At 35.8% G+C, this 12957-nt stretch overlaps 1 protein-coding gene across 1 annotated transcript in view; it reads left to right on the forward strand.

Moving 5' to 3' along the window:
- The window catches only part of COL24A1 (collagen type XXIV alpha 1 chain), a 320488-nt gene that overhangs the window by 90987 nt on the left and 216544 nt on the right, over nt 1-12957 (forward strand). Inside the window, exons 15-16 of the mRNA XM_081088262.1 lie at nt 5690-5743; nt 8341-8385. Coding sequence (XP_080944388.1) covers nt 5690-5743; nt 8341-8385 — 99 coding nt within the window. The remainder of the gene's footprint in view (nt 1-5689; nt 5744-8340; nt 8386-12957) is intronic.

The raw sequence follows: 12957 nt of genomic DNA on the forward strand, positions 1-12957 counted from the left end.
CTTGGGGAACTCTCCACATGCCAACTTGAGTGTCTTCATGACCAGAGTAAGGGGTCTTTGGGCAAAGTGAACTAGCCTTAGAAGCTGCACACGATCCCTTCTGTATTAAGCTGGTCACATAGACCAGCCATTTTTCAAATGGGAGGGTGCTACACAAGGGCATTAATACCAGGAAGTGAGAATCATGGAGGGATTCATCTTTGAGGCTGGCCACTATCGATAATAATATTCAAGCCTCAGAGAAATTGTTCTCCACATCTCTTCCTTATAACCTCAGTTCTGAATGCCATAGAGGTTTGTAGATGGTACCATTGCCATCAGTAGAGACAGAAACTCTCAAGATTGTGGTATGGGTTGGAGCAGGCAGTAACAGATTCATTAATTAAGTTATCTAATTCTCCTTTCATTGCAATAGTCTCTTATATAATAAAGTACTTTTTCCTGGTAATGCAAAGGTTCTATTTTCTTCTCTTTGTGTTCTCATGTATGGTTTCAAAGGTAATAGAATTAGTGCAATATTTGCAACAGCTGCACTCAATAGACCGAGACCATTGTGCATTATTTAAGAAATCATATTACTCTTAAAGTTGCATTTCATAGGCATAGACACAAAACTCATGAAGCATGGCCCAAATTCTTTACATTGGCAACCAGGCAGATAAGAAATATTAAAATTATTGTTTTAAATATAGATGTTTAATTAAATAATTTAAAAGTTTAAAAAGTGAATATAAAAATTTAGTTTAACTAATATTGATATTCATTAATTATAATTTGAAACAAAAAATAAAAAGCAGTAAAAGTCTTCAGAGGTGATTCACTTAAATTTTACAAATCTAGAACTAATGTCAGTAGTCTTATATGAAGCATCACCTCATAGTAAAAGGTGCATGTAGGACTTTAGACTTTCTCTATTTAATGATTTAGTTACTGATTATATTAGTTTTCTATCTATTGCTGCATAAAAATACCACAACATCAGTGGCTTAAAACAACACACATTTATTATCTCCCAGATTTCATGGGTCAGCAGTCCAGGTACTACTTAACTGGTCTTTCTGCTCAGGGTCATAAGCTTCCACTCCAAGTGTCAACTGGCTGCATTATCATCAGGAGGCTTGACTGGGGAATAATTCACTCCCAAGCGCATTCATGTTGTGAGAAGAAATCTTTTGCTGAAGGTCATAGAAAGGTTGTAGAACTGAGGGTCCTGGCTTTTTGCTGGCTCTTGGCTGTAAGACAACTTCAGTTCCTTTGTACTGTCCACAATGCCTCGAGGTCACCCATAGTTCCCTGCCATGTGGGTACTTATTTTAGCAGGCTCAGAAGGGAAGTCACTAGCTCCAGGCTGCTAAGACGTAGTCTTAGATGTTATAACACAATCACATCAGTTACTTCCTATATCACCTTTGCTGTATTTTGCTATATTTGTTAGGAGAAGCAAGTCACAGTCTCACCCACACTCAAGGGAAGGGTATCATACAAAAGCGTGAACACCAGGGAGTGGAAATCATTAGGGGGTCACCTTAAAGTCTGTCCACTATACTGACCAAACCATGGAAATGAGTGAGAGAATTATTCACAACTTTAAGAGAGCAAATGGAACCCCTGAAATGTTATAATATATATACAACCATCTGGCCTTCCAACCAGTAACTATGATGTGCACTGACCACCAGGGGGCCAGATGCTCAATGCAAGAGCTGCTGAGCTGCAGTGACTTGGCAGCTGTGGTTCTCAGGTGACGCAACTGGAACCAGGGAGGAGGTAGCCTGATTCCAGGGTGCATCTCCTGAGAACCACCCTCGCAAGGCCCCTCGGAAGATGTCGGAGAGCCGGTTTTGGCCCAATCCCCACAGGCCAGGCTGAGGGACCCCAGTATTCTTTATAAAATAGCATTTTTCTAATTGATCCAAACAATGAGAATGTATAAATAGGATTATGAATAGCACAGAAGCAATAATGCAACTCTGGCATGTCCATTAGAAGATATTACCTTTGTGAAATTGGCAAATTGGGCAAGAAAGGTAAAAACTCGGACTTTCCTATGGATAATCCTGAAAGTGACCATTACATCTTGGTAGTGTGAGGATATTTCTAGGAGAGCACAGTTTGATTTTAGTTATGGCTATAGTTTTCCAGTAGATAAATATGAGAGGAAACTTACTGCTTTATTTTGTAACACATTCTTTCAAGTGGAGAAAGAAATTGTATAAATTGTCCTTTGTGTTCTAAGTTCAAAGACAAAGTGTTTTGTCCTTATTCCATATTTCACAACCAATCTTTAAGATCATTTTTTGGAAATATATGGCTGCAAACATTGTTTTATTATTAAAGGAATATAGAACCTCCCCTGCATTAGAAAACAAAATATCATGCATGTAGTTACCAGAATTGAAATAACAACTGAATAAACAGTGAATAAGCAATAACATTTTCAATAGTATAAAACATTGGCTTGATGTTCTTCAAAAGAAAATATATGTTCAATATATACCTAAATATGATTTTTGTGACATTAACTGTATTATGTTTCATAAAGCAAGAAAATATGTCTAGGTTTAGTAGAAAGTATTTTAAAAATTGATGACACGATTGTAGAAATAATTGTTCTTTGTGTTCTAAGTTCAAAGACACAGTGTTTTTCTCATTATTGTTCCATAGTTCACAACCAATCTTTTAGGTCAACATGTAAGGAAGATAAAAATAATAAAACAAATTATCTCTATCTGGAATAGGAAATTAAAAATGAAATGTTTAATGGGTAACAAAGTGAGAGGAGAAATAATACATAAAACTTTGAAAAGTAGGTATTATTCAGTTCAACTAAATTGTTTCAGGGGCAAAGTCAAGTTGAACTATGTATTTATTATAAATACTGGAGGCCTGGTCCACAAATTCATGCACCAGTGAGGTCCCTCGGCCTGGTGGGCAATCAGGGCCAATTGGGGGGGGGGGACGGGCTAGCCAGCCGGGAAACTGCGGGGGGTTGACCGGGTGCAGGAGGTTGGCTGTGGGAGCACACTGACCACCAGGGAGGGCAGCTCCTGCAATGAGCATTTACCCCCGGGTGGTCAGTGCACGTCATAGCAAGTGGTCTACTGGTTGATCAGTCATTCAGTCATTCAGTTGCTTAGGCTTTTATATATATAGATTGAACTACCAGAAGAACAAGAAATTGAAATTAATATATAATTGTTTTTATGCTGGTTCTAGAAAGTAAAGATTTTATGGTAAGTGGAGAACTAATCACAGTTCTGTCCCCTCTCCCTTCTCCCTCTCCTGAGGGTGGGGGTGGGGTGGGGTGAGGGAGAAATCAGAGTTTTGTGCGAAGATGAACTGGAGACCAGCTCTTCTCTCTAGATGAGGATGGGGCTAATCAGTCCCAGATAGCGATACATCCTAGTCTAGGCAGTCCTGAGTGAGCCCCCAAAGATGTTTTTAGCAATCTGACTACTTGTTGAGACTGATTGTTTCTTCATTTCTTAAGAAGATGCTTCCTGAGATAGAATCCACATATCATAAAATTCACCCCTTTAAAGTGTACAATTCAGTGGTTATTAGTAGATCCAGAGAGTTGTGCAGCCATCACATTAATTTTAGAACATTTCCATCACCTCAGAAAGAAGCCCTGCACTGATCTATTAGCACTCAGTCCCCAATTCTCCCCCACAGCACCAGCCCTAGACATACAGTGATCTGCTTTCTATCTCTATGGATTTGCCTATTCTGGACATTTCACATTAATGAAATTATGTAATATGTCCTCCTTGTTTATTATTTCACTGAGGTTTCTGGAAAACCTACTTGGGATCTATCTAAAAAGTCAGTCATCTCTTTCTTTTCAGATTTTATTGCAGTATTTTCCCTCTACTTTTTCCATTACCTGTGCATCATAAATCCTTTCAAATACCCATATTAGCTCATACTGAATAGAATGATGTATTGCAGATTTGTGAGCTTGTTGACAACAGAATTTGATTTCCAAGGACAATGAAAACAAAATGCCTTTCTGAACTTCAACTGACTTTGAAGAGAGTATGGCTACAATATGTTTGAATACACACATGGTTTTTGCATTATCCTCTGGTTACAGAATAAGAAAAACTGCTTGTAGTTAACTATGTCTTAGAAATAGCATACAGTTTCCATTGTTAAACCATCTTTTTATTTTTTTTATTGATTTCAGAGAGGAAGGGAGAGGGAGAGAGAGATAGAAACATCAATGATAAGAAAGAATCATTGATTGGCTGCCTCCTGCACGCCCCACACTGGGGAATAAGCCCACAACCCAGGCATATGTCCTAACTGGGAATCAAACCGTGACCTGATTCATAGGTTGCTGCTCAACCACTGAGCCACGCCAGCTGGGTTAATCCATCTTTTAAACTTAGCCCATTCATGTTTGTACTACTGAGCCAGGGACTTTTGCTAGTCTGTTAAACATATAATAATTAATACGGGGTTGCCTAAATAAAGAGATTATAAGAATCTAAACTGTAGTTTATTTTTTGATAGTCTTATATGTTTTTTTAAAATAAAAATGATTAAAGTGTTTATAATAAGTCTTATAAATCATTTTGTAAAGTAGCCTTTTAAATCCAGTGGTAAATCCTTAGAGAAGAACTGTAGTATATAAAATAAGAGTAACTGAGTTATGTCATAGTATAATTTGTAATGACTTTTAGTCTTTGTAGTTTCACCATGTAGATTCTCAGTGGGCATCTGGGACGCTTAATTGTCAGTGGCACCACATTCTGTCTTTGCGGTATTTATGTGCATTATGCCTTCCCCCAATGAAACTGCACTTTACTGGCTTTTTACATGTTGCATCTCATCTTGTGTTGGGGAGTTAAAGGAGTCAGTGTGGTAGAGCAGAAAGAGAGCCGGCGTCAGACTGATTCCACCCAGTTCTCAGTGGGCAGTGGTTCTCAACCTTCTGGCCCTTTAAACACAGCTCCTCATGTTGTGGTGACCCCCAACCATAAAATTATTTTCGTTACTACTTCATAACTGTAATGTTGCTACTGTTATGAATCGTAATGTAATGATCTGATATGCAGGATGGTCTTAGGCAACCCCTGTGAAAGGGTGGTTCAACCGCCAAAGGGGTCGCGACCCACAGGTTGAGAACCGCTGGAGAGGCTGCAGGTGACTTCACCTCTTGTGCTTTAATGTCCTCACCTGGAAAGTGAAAATATTAGTACTCATTGATTCGACCTGTTGTGAAGATGAAATGAAGTAATGTATATCCAATAATGTGTATAAGGCCCTTAACACATGGCAAGTGTGCTAAGCACATGCTTAGTAATATTAGCCATTTTGTTCTCTGTGGTGTGGGTATAGGAACAGCATGAAATAGTGGACATCGTGGATTTTTCAGCTAGAAATCTTGGTTACGTTTCCTCTCATTCAATGATTCTTTATATAATAATGAACAAATTTCTGTTTTCTCCAACTTAGTTTTCTATATATGTTATGGGGCATGTTAAATAATTTTTGTAGGATATAGGGATATTATACTTACCCAAACCATTGAAGTGTTATGCAAAACAAATACACATTTCTGTTGCACTTCCATAAGGATTAGAAACTAAATATCTTTAAGTAAACTTCTTACCAGGAAGTTAATTTGAAATGTTTATCTATTTTGGATTTAACAACATTTCTTTCTCTTTCCCTGGGCCAGGGTTTTCCAGGTGACTTCGGAGAGAGAGGCCCCGCTGGTCCTGACGGGAGCCCTGTGAGTAAATTGTGATGGCCTAGTTTTGCAACCTATCAGCACTCAGACTGCACAGCAACTGTGCTTCCCCTCCTCATCACCACATTCATGAATACACTCTGTCGGTCAGACAGTTTCGATACCGCTGTGCACATTCCAGTCTGTAATTTTACAACATGGGGAAATAAGCAAAAAATGTTTAATGAATAAACTGTATCTTGAGAGATGATCATTGAAATTATTTTGACCATGTTAAATGTCACCGCTCAAGTAAAATATTTGAAATATATGAACACAATATTGACTTGCATATGTGTGGGAGAAAGGAGCCTTGTTAGTACACAAAACTACAAGCAAGCTGCAGGTAAAATTTGTGCTTTTAGTGATTGCTCTTTTATACTCAAATGTGTCATTGATTAACCTTTTGAGTATTTTATAGAGAAGTCTTCTCTGAAACTCAGATTAGGGAATCCCATTCTAAAATGTGTTATCAAAGAATGATGATGGATTGCTACTTTTTTGACACTAGGTAGAATTACCTTCACTTTTTTGCCCTCAAAAAGCATCCAATAACTATCTCCCAATTTATGCCATGCACACATTTTTTTCATAAAGGTTTAAGGTGAAATTAGAATAACCACAAAATCCTTAAAGCCTAAATTAGGTATAGTTCCTATATTTAGACATAGATAAATTGCTAGCATTTATGCTTAAAGTGAAGTATTTGAAATAGTTTATTTTTTATGTCTTTTTATAAAGTATAGCTATATTAGCTTATTTAGTGAATTTAGTCAGTTTTATTTGTTATAATGGTGTCTTAAGTAGAGTGTTTACTATCTTTATCTTGCCCATAATTCTGGGGAGCTTTCCATTTCAAGCTAATAAAGTAAGCATTATTTACTTTCTTCTTTAATATCATTTATGTTCAATCATGCACCACCCAATGACAGGGAAGTGTTTTGATATATGCACTGTTAGGTGATTTCGTCATTGTGTGAACATCATAGATGGCACTTACACAAACCTAAACGGTACAGCCTACCACACCCCGAGGCTAAGTGGTGTACCACTGACATATGTGCGGTCCGTTGTTACTGGAACGCCATTGGGAGGCACACGACTGTACTTGCATAACTAGTGCGCAAGTACACTAGTATAAATCTTATTTAATATTTTGTCAGTAAAATGTACATAAAGTTTGTTAGGGTTGGACTCCTACAATATTTAAAACTTTTCTTTTTGAAATCTGTCCTTTGTTTAAAATATAATGCTTCTTGAGGAACATTTGAGTCTTTAAAGATCTTTAAAATGCAAGAATAAACTGGATATTTTCAGTTTATTAGTTTATAATTCTCTATAGTTTATACTATGCTGTTGTTTAAAAGCAATCTGAAAGTAATACAGATGCCCCATTTTCCCCATTGAGCCCTTCCAGCCCACCCTTCAACAATAAAGATAAATTTAAAAAAAAATAATTGGAAAACCAAAATAACAAATAAAGTTCAACATCAATTTGTAGGTAAAAAAAAATTTTGAAATGCAAAAAAAATGAAGGACTCTTCTTGAACCTTGTACCATATACATAATGTATCACTGACATGGAGTGGATAAAAAAATATCATAAAGACTGAAATGTGAATTCAAAAGACCATCACAAAGACCCATCACAAATCAACTGGAAGCTTACTGTTGAGAATTTAAAATCTCATTTAAATAATTTAACAATGTTGGTAATTTGTTACATTTGTATAATGCTTTATGAAAATTTTCAAAATCTTTTGTATATATGACAATTTTAATTGTGATCTTTACAACAATGAGAACAAATATTTCTGTTATATGAGAAAACTCATATCTAGAAAATTTAAATAATGTACTTCAAAAGAGTTGATAGTGTTTTTTTCTTTTTTTAATTTAATTTAATTTTTTTCTTTATTTTTTATTTTTTTTTAATATATTTTATTGATTTTTTACAGAGAGGAAGGGAGAGAGATAGAGAGCCAGAAACATCGATGAGAGAGAAACATCGATCAGCTGCCTCCTGCACACCTCCCTACTGGGGATGTGCCCGCAACCCAGGTACATGCCCTTGACCAGAATCGTACCTGGGACCTTTCAGTCCGCAGGCCGACGCTCTATCCACTGAGCCAAACTGGTTTCGGCAATTTTTTTCTTTATTGATTAAGATATTACATATGTGTCATTATCCTCCCATTGCCCCCCACCCCCCAGCGTTGATAGTGTTTTAAATCATCTGAAAAGGTTCTTCTAACACTATATACTGACCAACATATGGGTTAGTTATATCTATAATGCTGATTACTAATGGGATTTATTTCCGTTATTAGATACATGGGAGACAGAGAGAAATCTATATCCTAGGCTGGGTAGTCCTACCAGCCAAAGGCATGGAGCCCGGAGCACTTTTGAAGAAAATAAACTGCCACCAGAGATTTGTACTTCTTAGGAGGATGCGTAAGAGTAGGGACATTTTCGAAGTTAGCTGCAGAAGTTAAAAACTGATCTTTTTTCCAAGAAATTTTTGTCTTCATCTTTAGAAAATATATTTAGTATTTTGGAATCATATTTAACCAGTTATGCATATTTCCTTTACTTAGGGACTTGTAGGTAGCATTGGTCCTCCTGGATTTCCTGGGCTTAGAGTGAGTATCAAATATCATCCTTCTTATAAAATATTTTCTTGTGTACTTATGTTTGTTATCTACCTTGTTCACATGTAATTTTCTAATGTAAATTAAACCAATAGTATGAATAAAAATATTAATTATACTTTATGATAAGCTGAAATAAATTTCTACAGATATATGTGTACATATGTATTTATTCCTGTCATTAAATGTTACTTAATCTAGAACCTGTCTCTTTAAAAGTATAAGACAGAACAGTCATTTCTTTCCTTTGAGATAGTTTTTCTGATCATCTGGTCTGGATAGATGCATATAGTTCTGAGCAAAAAAACATGGGTAACTGCAGACTTTATTTATGGAATAAAATTGAATAAATGCTTAGGAAAACTATCCTGAACAAAAGGTAGGAGCTGGACTTCACCAATGCCATTAAACATTTTAATATCAAATTTATTTATTATACTAAAAGTATAAGTGATATATTGTTTGTCCACTTAATCAGATTTTATACAGTGACTCAACTCTGAGTTTCACGGGAGTGTCTGATGTAGGCAAAGCACAGTTTAGTATAAGCTGTTCTGTGGAGGCCAAAGCAATGGAGTCCAGACATGTAGCTTTCTGATAATTTTAGATTATTCATTAGAGTAAATAGACAACTACTTCTGATATATCTTCATAAATATATTTCTCCCAGCCAAGGTAATGGTTAATAACAGTGATATGAATTGCAGATTGCAGATACTATATATATATATATATATATATATATATATATATATATATATACTGGTATTTAGAACTATATGCTTTAACATTCAATTGAGCTAAAAGCAAAATTGACATACTTTATGAAAATAAGGAGCCTAATGAAAATAGAATCTTAAAAGTAAACTATTTATATCCACATAAACATAGGCCATGACCATGGGCAGAGTTAAGATTTTCCTTAAAAATAAACTTAGGACTTACTCTAACATATGAAGTAGATAATTAAGACTCTGGAATTCTATGCCAGAATTTATATCTGTAATATTTTTAGCTTGAACCTGAACACTGGTCTTATGACTCCAATTTAATGGGTTATTTTCCCACCTTACTACTCCAAGGCAGGAGGTAACAAAGGAATATCAGGAGTTCAGTTATTGGAACTATGGTAACAATCAACATAACAAGTTTGAACTTGCCGTTTTGGATGGTGAGAGTATAGAACTGAGAGTCAAAGAACCTGAGAAAGTCTAAGACATTTAAACGGTTCTCTTTTGTGATACTAATATAGTACGAATAATAAAAATAGCAATAACGGCTCACTTTTATTTAGTATTTTCTATGTGTAATCCCATGAAAAATGTGTTATATCATTTAATTCTTAGAACAACCTAAGACCACTTAGCTTATAAGTGTTGAGGCCAGATTTGAAGCCATGTGATCTACATCTAGAATCTAAAATTTACCCTGGTGCTGCACCACCTTCTCAAAACTTGTATTACCTTAAAATGTATACTATCTGTCACACACAATTTTATTAGGCTTCATGAGAAGCTCTATGTACAGGTGAAGCTCAAAGGACCTTTTTTTTTTTTCTTTCTCAGAACTTAGAATCAGGTTAAACCATAGAGCAATGATGGCGAACCTTTTGAGCTCAGTGTGTCAGCATTTTGAAGAACCCTAACTTAACTTTGGTGCCGTGTCACATATAGAAATTTTTTGATATTTGCAACCGTAGTAAAACAAAGACTTATATTTTTGATATTTATTTTATATATTTAAATGCCATTTAACAAAGAAAAATCAACCAAAAAAATGAGTTCGCGTGTCACCTCTGACACGTGTGTCATAGGTTCGCCATCACTGCCATAGGTGGTAGTCCGTGGCCTTATCAATGGGAGAGGAAAGGAGCAGGGGAAGGAGGTCATGCCTTCATTTAACCTGTTAGCATTATGTCCGTTAGCTCAAAAGCTGCCATTATTACTCTTAAGATTAAGACCAAAATTCTTAGCGTGGCCTAACATGTCTAGACTTTGTGTCTTGTCTGCATCTTTGAGAACAGTCTGTGCACTAACAAAGCTGTTCATTCTCAATTGTCATGCAGCCTGCCCACTAGAGGGCCTTTACCTAGTTTGTCTACCTGAAACCCTCTACCTCTACTTTTCTGCTTAATGGTTAACTCATTCATTTTTTTTTTCAGGTCCAGGACAGGGCACAGTGCTTGACACATAATAGTGCTCAGTAAAAATAACTGCATTTTCTGTTCTTTCTCTTTCTCCACTCACCCTTTGGTAAATTGGAGAGCTTCTACAGAAATCAAAATTGCTAATGACACTAGCAATCCTATATAATAAAGAGCTAATATGCTAATTAGACTGAACAGCAGAACAACTGTCCAAATGACCTTCCGGATGAAGCCAGGGCTGCAAGGGCCAGCCGAGGCAGGTGGGGCTGTGAGGGCCAAGCTCCTTGCACGATTTTGTGCGTGAGGCCTCTAGTCACCTTTATAATCCTCATCTCCTCTACACTGATATAGATGGCGTTGTGCACTTTGCAAAGTACTTTCTCATATATAACTATAAACTAGATAGAGCAGTATTACTCCATATTTTTTATGTTTATTACATTTTAAAATCAAAACAATATGAGCACCTACCACATATTAAGTGCTGAACTAGATGCTAGGCCTAAAATATGAACAAATTAATATTCCTGGTTTTGGCAACAATTATAATCTAATGGCATAGAAATGAAAATGAGCAATATCATACAATGTGATTACTGCTGTTATGGACTGAAATAAAGCCACTGAGAAAGGAGCAGCCTGTGTTATCGCAGCGATTCAGAGTTGGCTTCACCAAGGAGGCAACCATTTAAGCTGGGTCTCAAAGATTGTGCACGAGTCGGGCTGAGTAACAAAGGGCTCTTGGAAAGAAGAATGCTGTTCAAATGCACAGAGAGGGGAGGAATGGAGTGTTTGGGAGATGAAAAGTGGAGTAACAGGATTGTAGCCTAGGAAGTGTGGAGGGATGTGAGCAGAATGGAGGGAAGTGACATTTTAAAAGGAAAAATGCAGAACTTTTGTATTTCATAGTAAATAGTTTACCTGCTTGCCCAGAACAGCAGCCTCTGCTTTATCTCTCAGGTGTTCCCTTCCGGCAAGTATAGTTTCTGACAAGTGATGATATTGATTTTTCTAAATTATTTTTCCATGTAGCTGATTGTTATTGTCATTTGTTTTCTTAGTTAATGACAGTGGTTTTCTCCTGTGAGTGTTGGTGGGTATGGTAGAAAACCCCAATGTGGAACTTACAGTCTTTCCTACAATGTGCTCACTTATCTGAACTCTAATTGGCCAGTGGCTGCTGTTTTCATATAAGAAACCTATCCTTGGGTCACTCTATTTATTTTTTTACTTAGTTTGACTGAAAAGTTCCCTATTTATTTATACTGTATGGGATGCACTTCTACTTCTTTTGCTATACCCCAGGCACTCTTAGCTAAGCTCCCATGCATGGAATTATTTAGTCTTTCTACTTCATCTTCTCCTGGAAGAGAAGGGTGAGAGGGAGGGAGTGCTGAAGGACCTTAGTTTAGGAACTGAAAACTGCTCTTGACTTATCATGGATATCATTCAGAAGACTATAGATTTTTAGGAGTAGAATTTTCCACAGAACTTGTGACATGCTACAGAATATTTGATGTTTCTTAGAAATTTCTATACCCATACCATTTTAATTTTTAATTTTCTATTTTACTAAGTCCATTATAATGTTTATGTTTTTGATATCTTCCAAAACTTACTATTATTTTGTGATTTTTTAGGGCCATTAAAAAGTTAAAAGGATGTTATTCATATAACGTTACATTTATCAGAAGATGCCAGACTATGCAAAGGAATAAATTTACTGAAATAAAAGTTAAGAATATTATATTGTCTGTAGAAAAAACAATAGGATGACAAAGAATTATTTGTTTATAAGATATTTCTTTCCATACTTACACAAGTCTAAACAGAGATGTTTATTGAATTTTTAATACTATCATAAGTTTTAAATCTGTGAACTTTGAATAAACTAGCCTCTGTAGTTAAAAGAATAATTTTTCCTATTGACAGAATTTGTCAATGGTGTATTAATATTGCATATCTGTTTATTAAATTGGAAAGAATTACTCTTTACCTCTCACATTTCCATACATTTCAGGATTAAGCATGTTGGAAATAATTTATCTTAATTATATTTTATAGATTTTAGGACTTGCCCAAAAGTTAGGATGTCATATTTTTCATTCTGAAATTTGTATTACGTAAACGTAGACTATTTGAAATGCTCTATTATGTTGGGAAATAGAGTTCTAGAAATCACTGTTTTTAATTTTATTTTTAAAGTTGATTACTTCCTCCAGTTTTCAGTCTATACTTTATTTTAAAACTATTATGTTGGATCTTGGAGATAATAAAAAAAATTAAGTAGAACACAGTCTGCTCTCCCGGAGTGCACAGATTAGGAAGACAAAAAAAAAAAAAGAAAAAAGTGCAGTGCAATATACTCAGTAGTGTAGAAGAAGGGCATTCCAGTAGAAGTAACCATATCTTCAAAG

Source organism: Myotis nattereri (assembly GCF_964212035.1).
Source record: "Myotis nattereri genome assembly, chromosome: 3".
Taxonomy (NCBI): domain Eukaryota; kingdom Metazoa; phylum Chordata; class Mammalia; order Chiroptera; family Vespertilionidae; genus Myotis; species Myotis nattereri.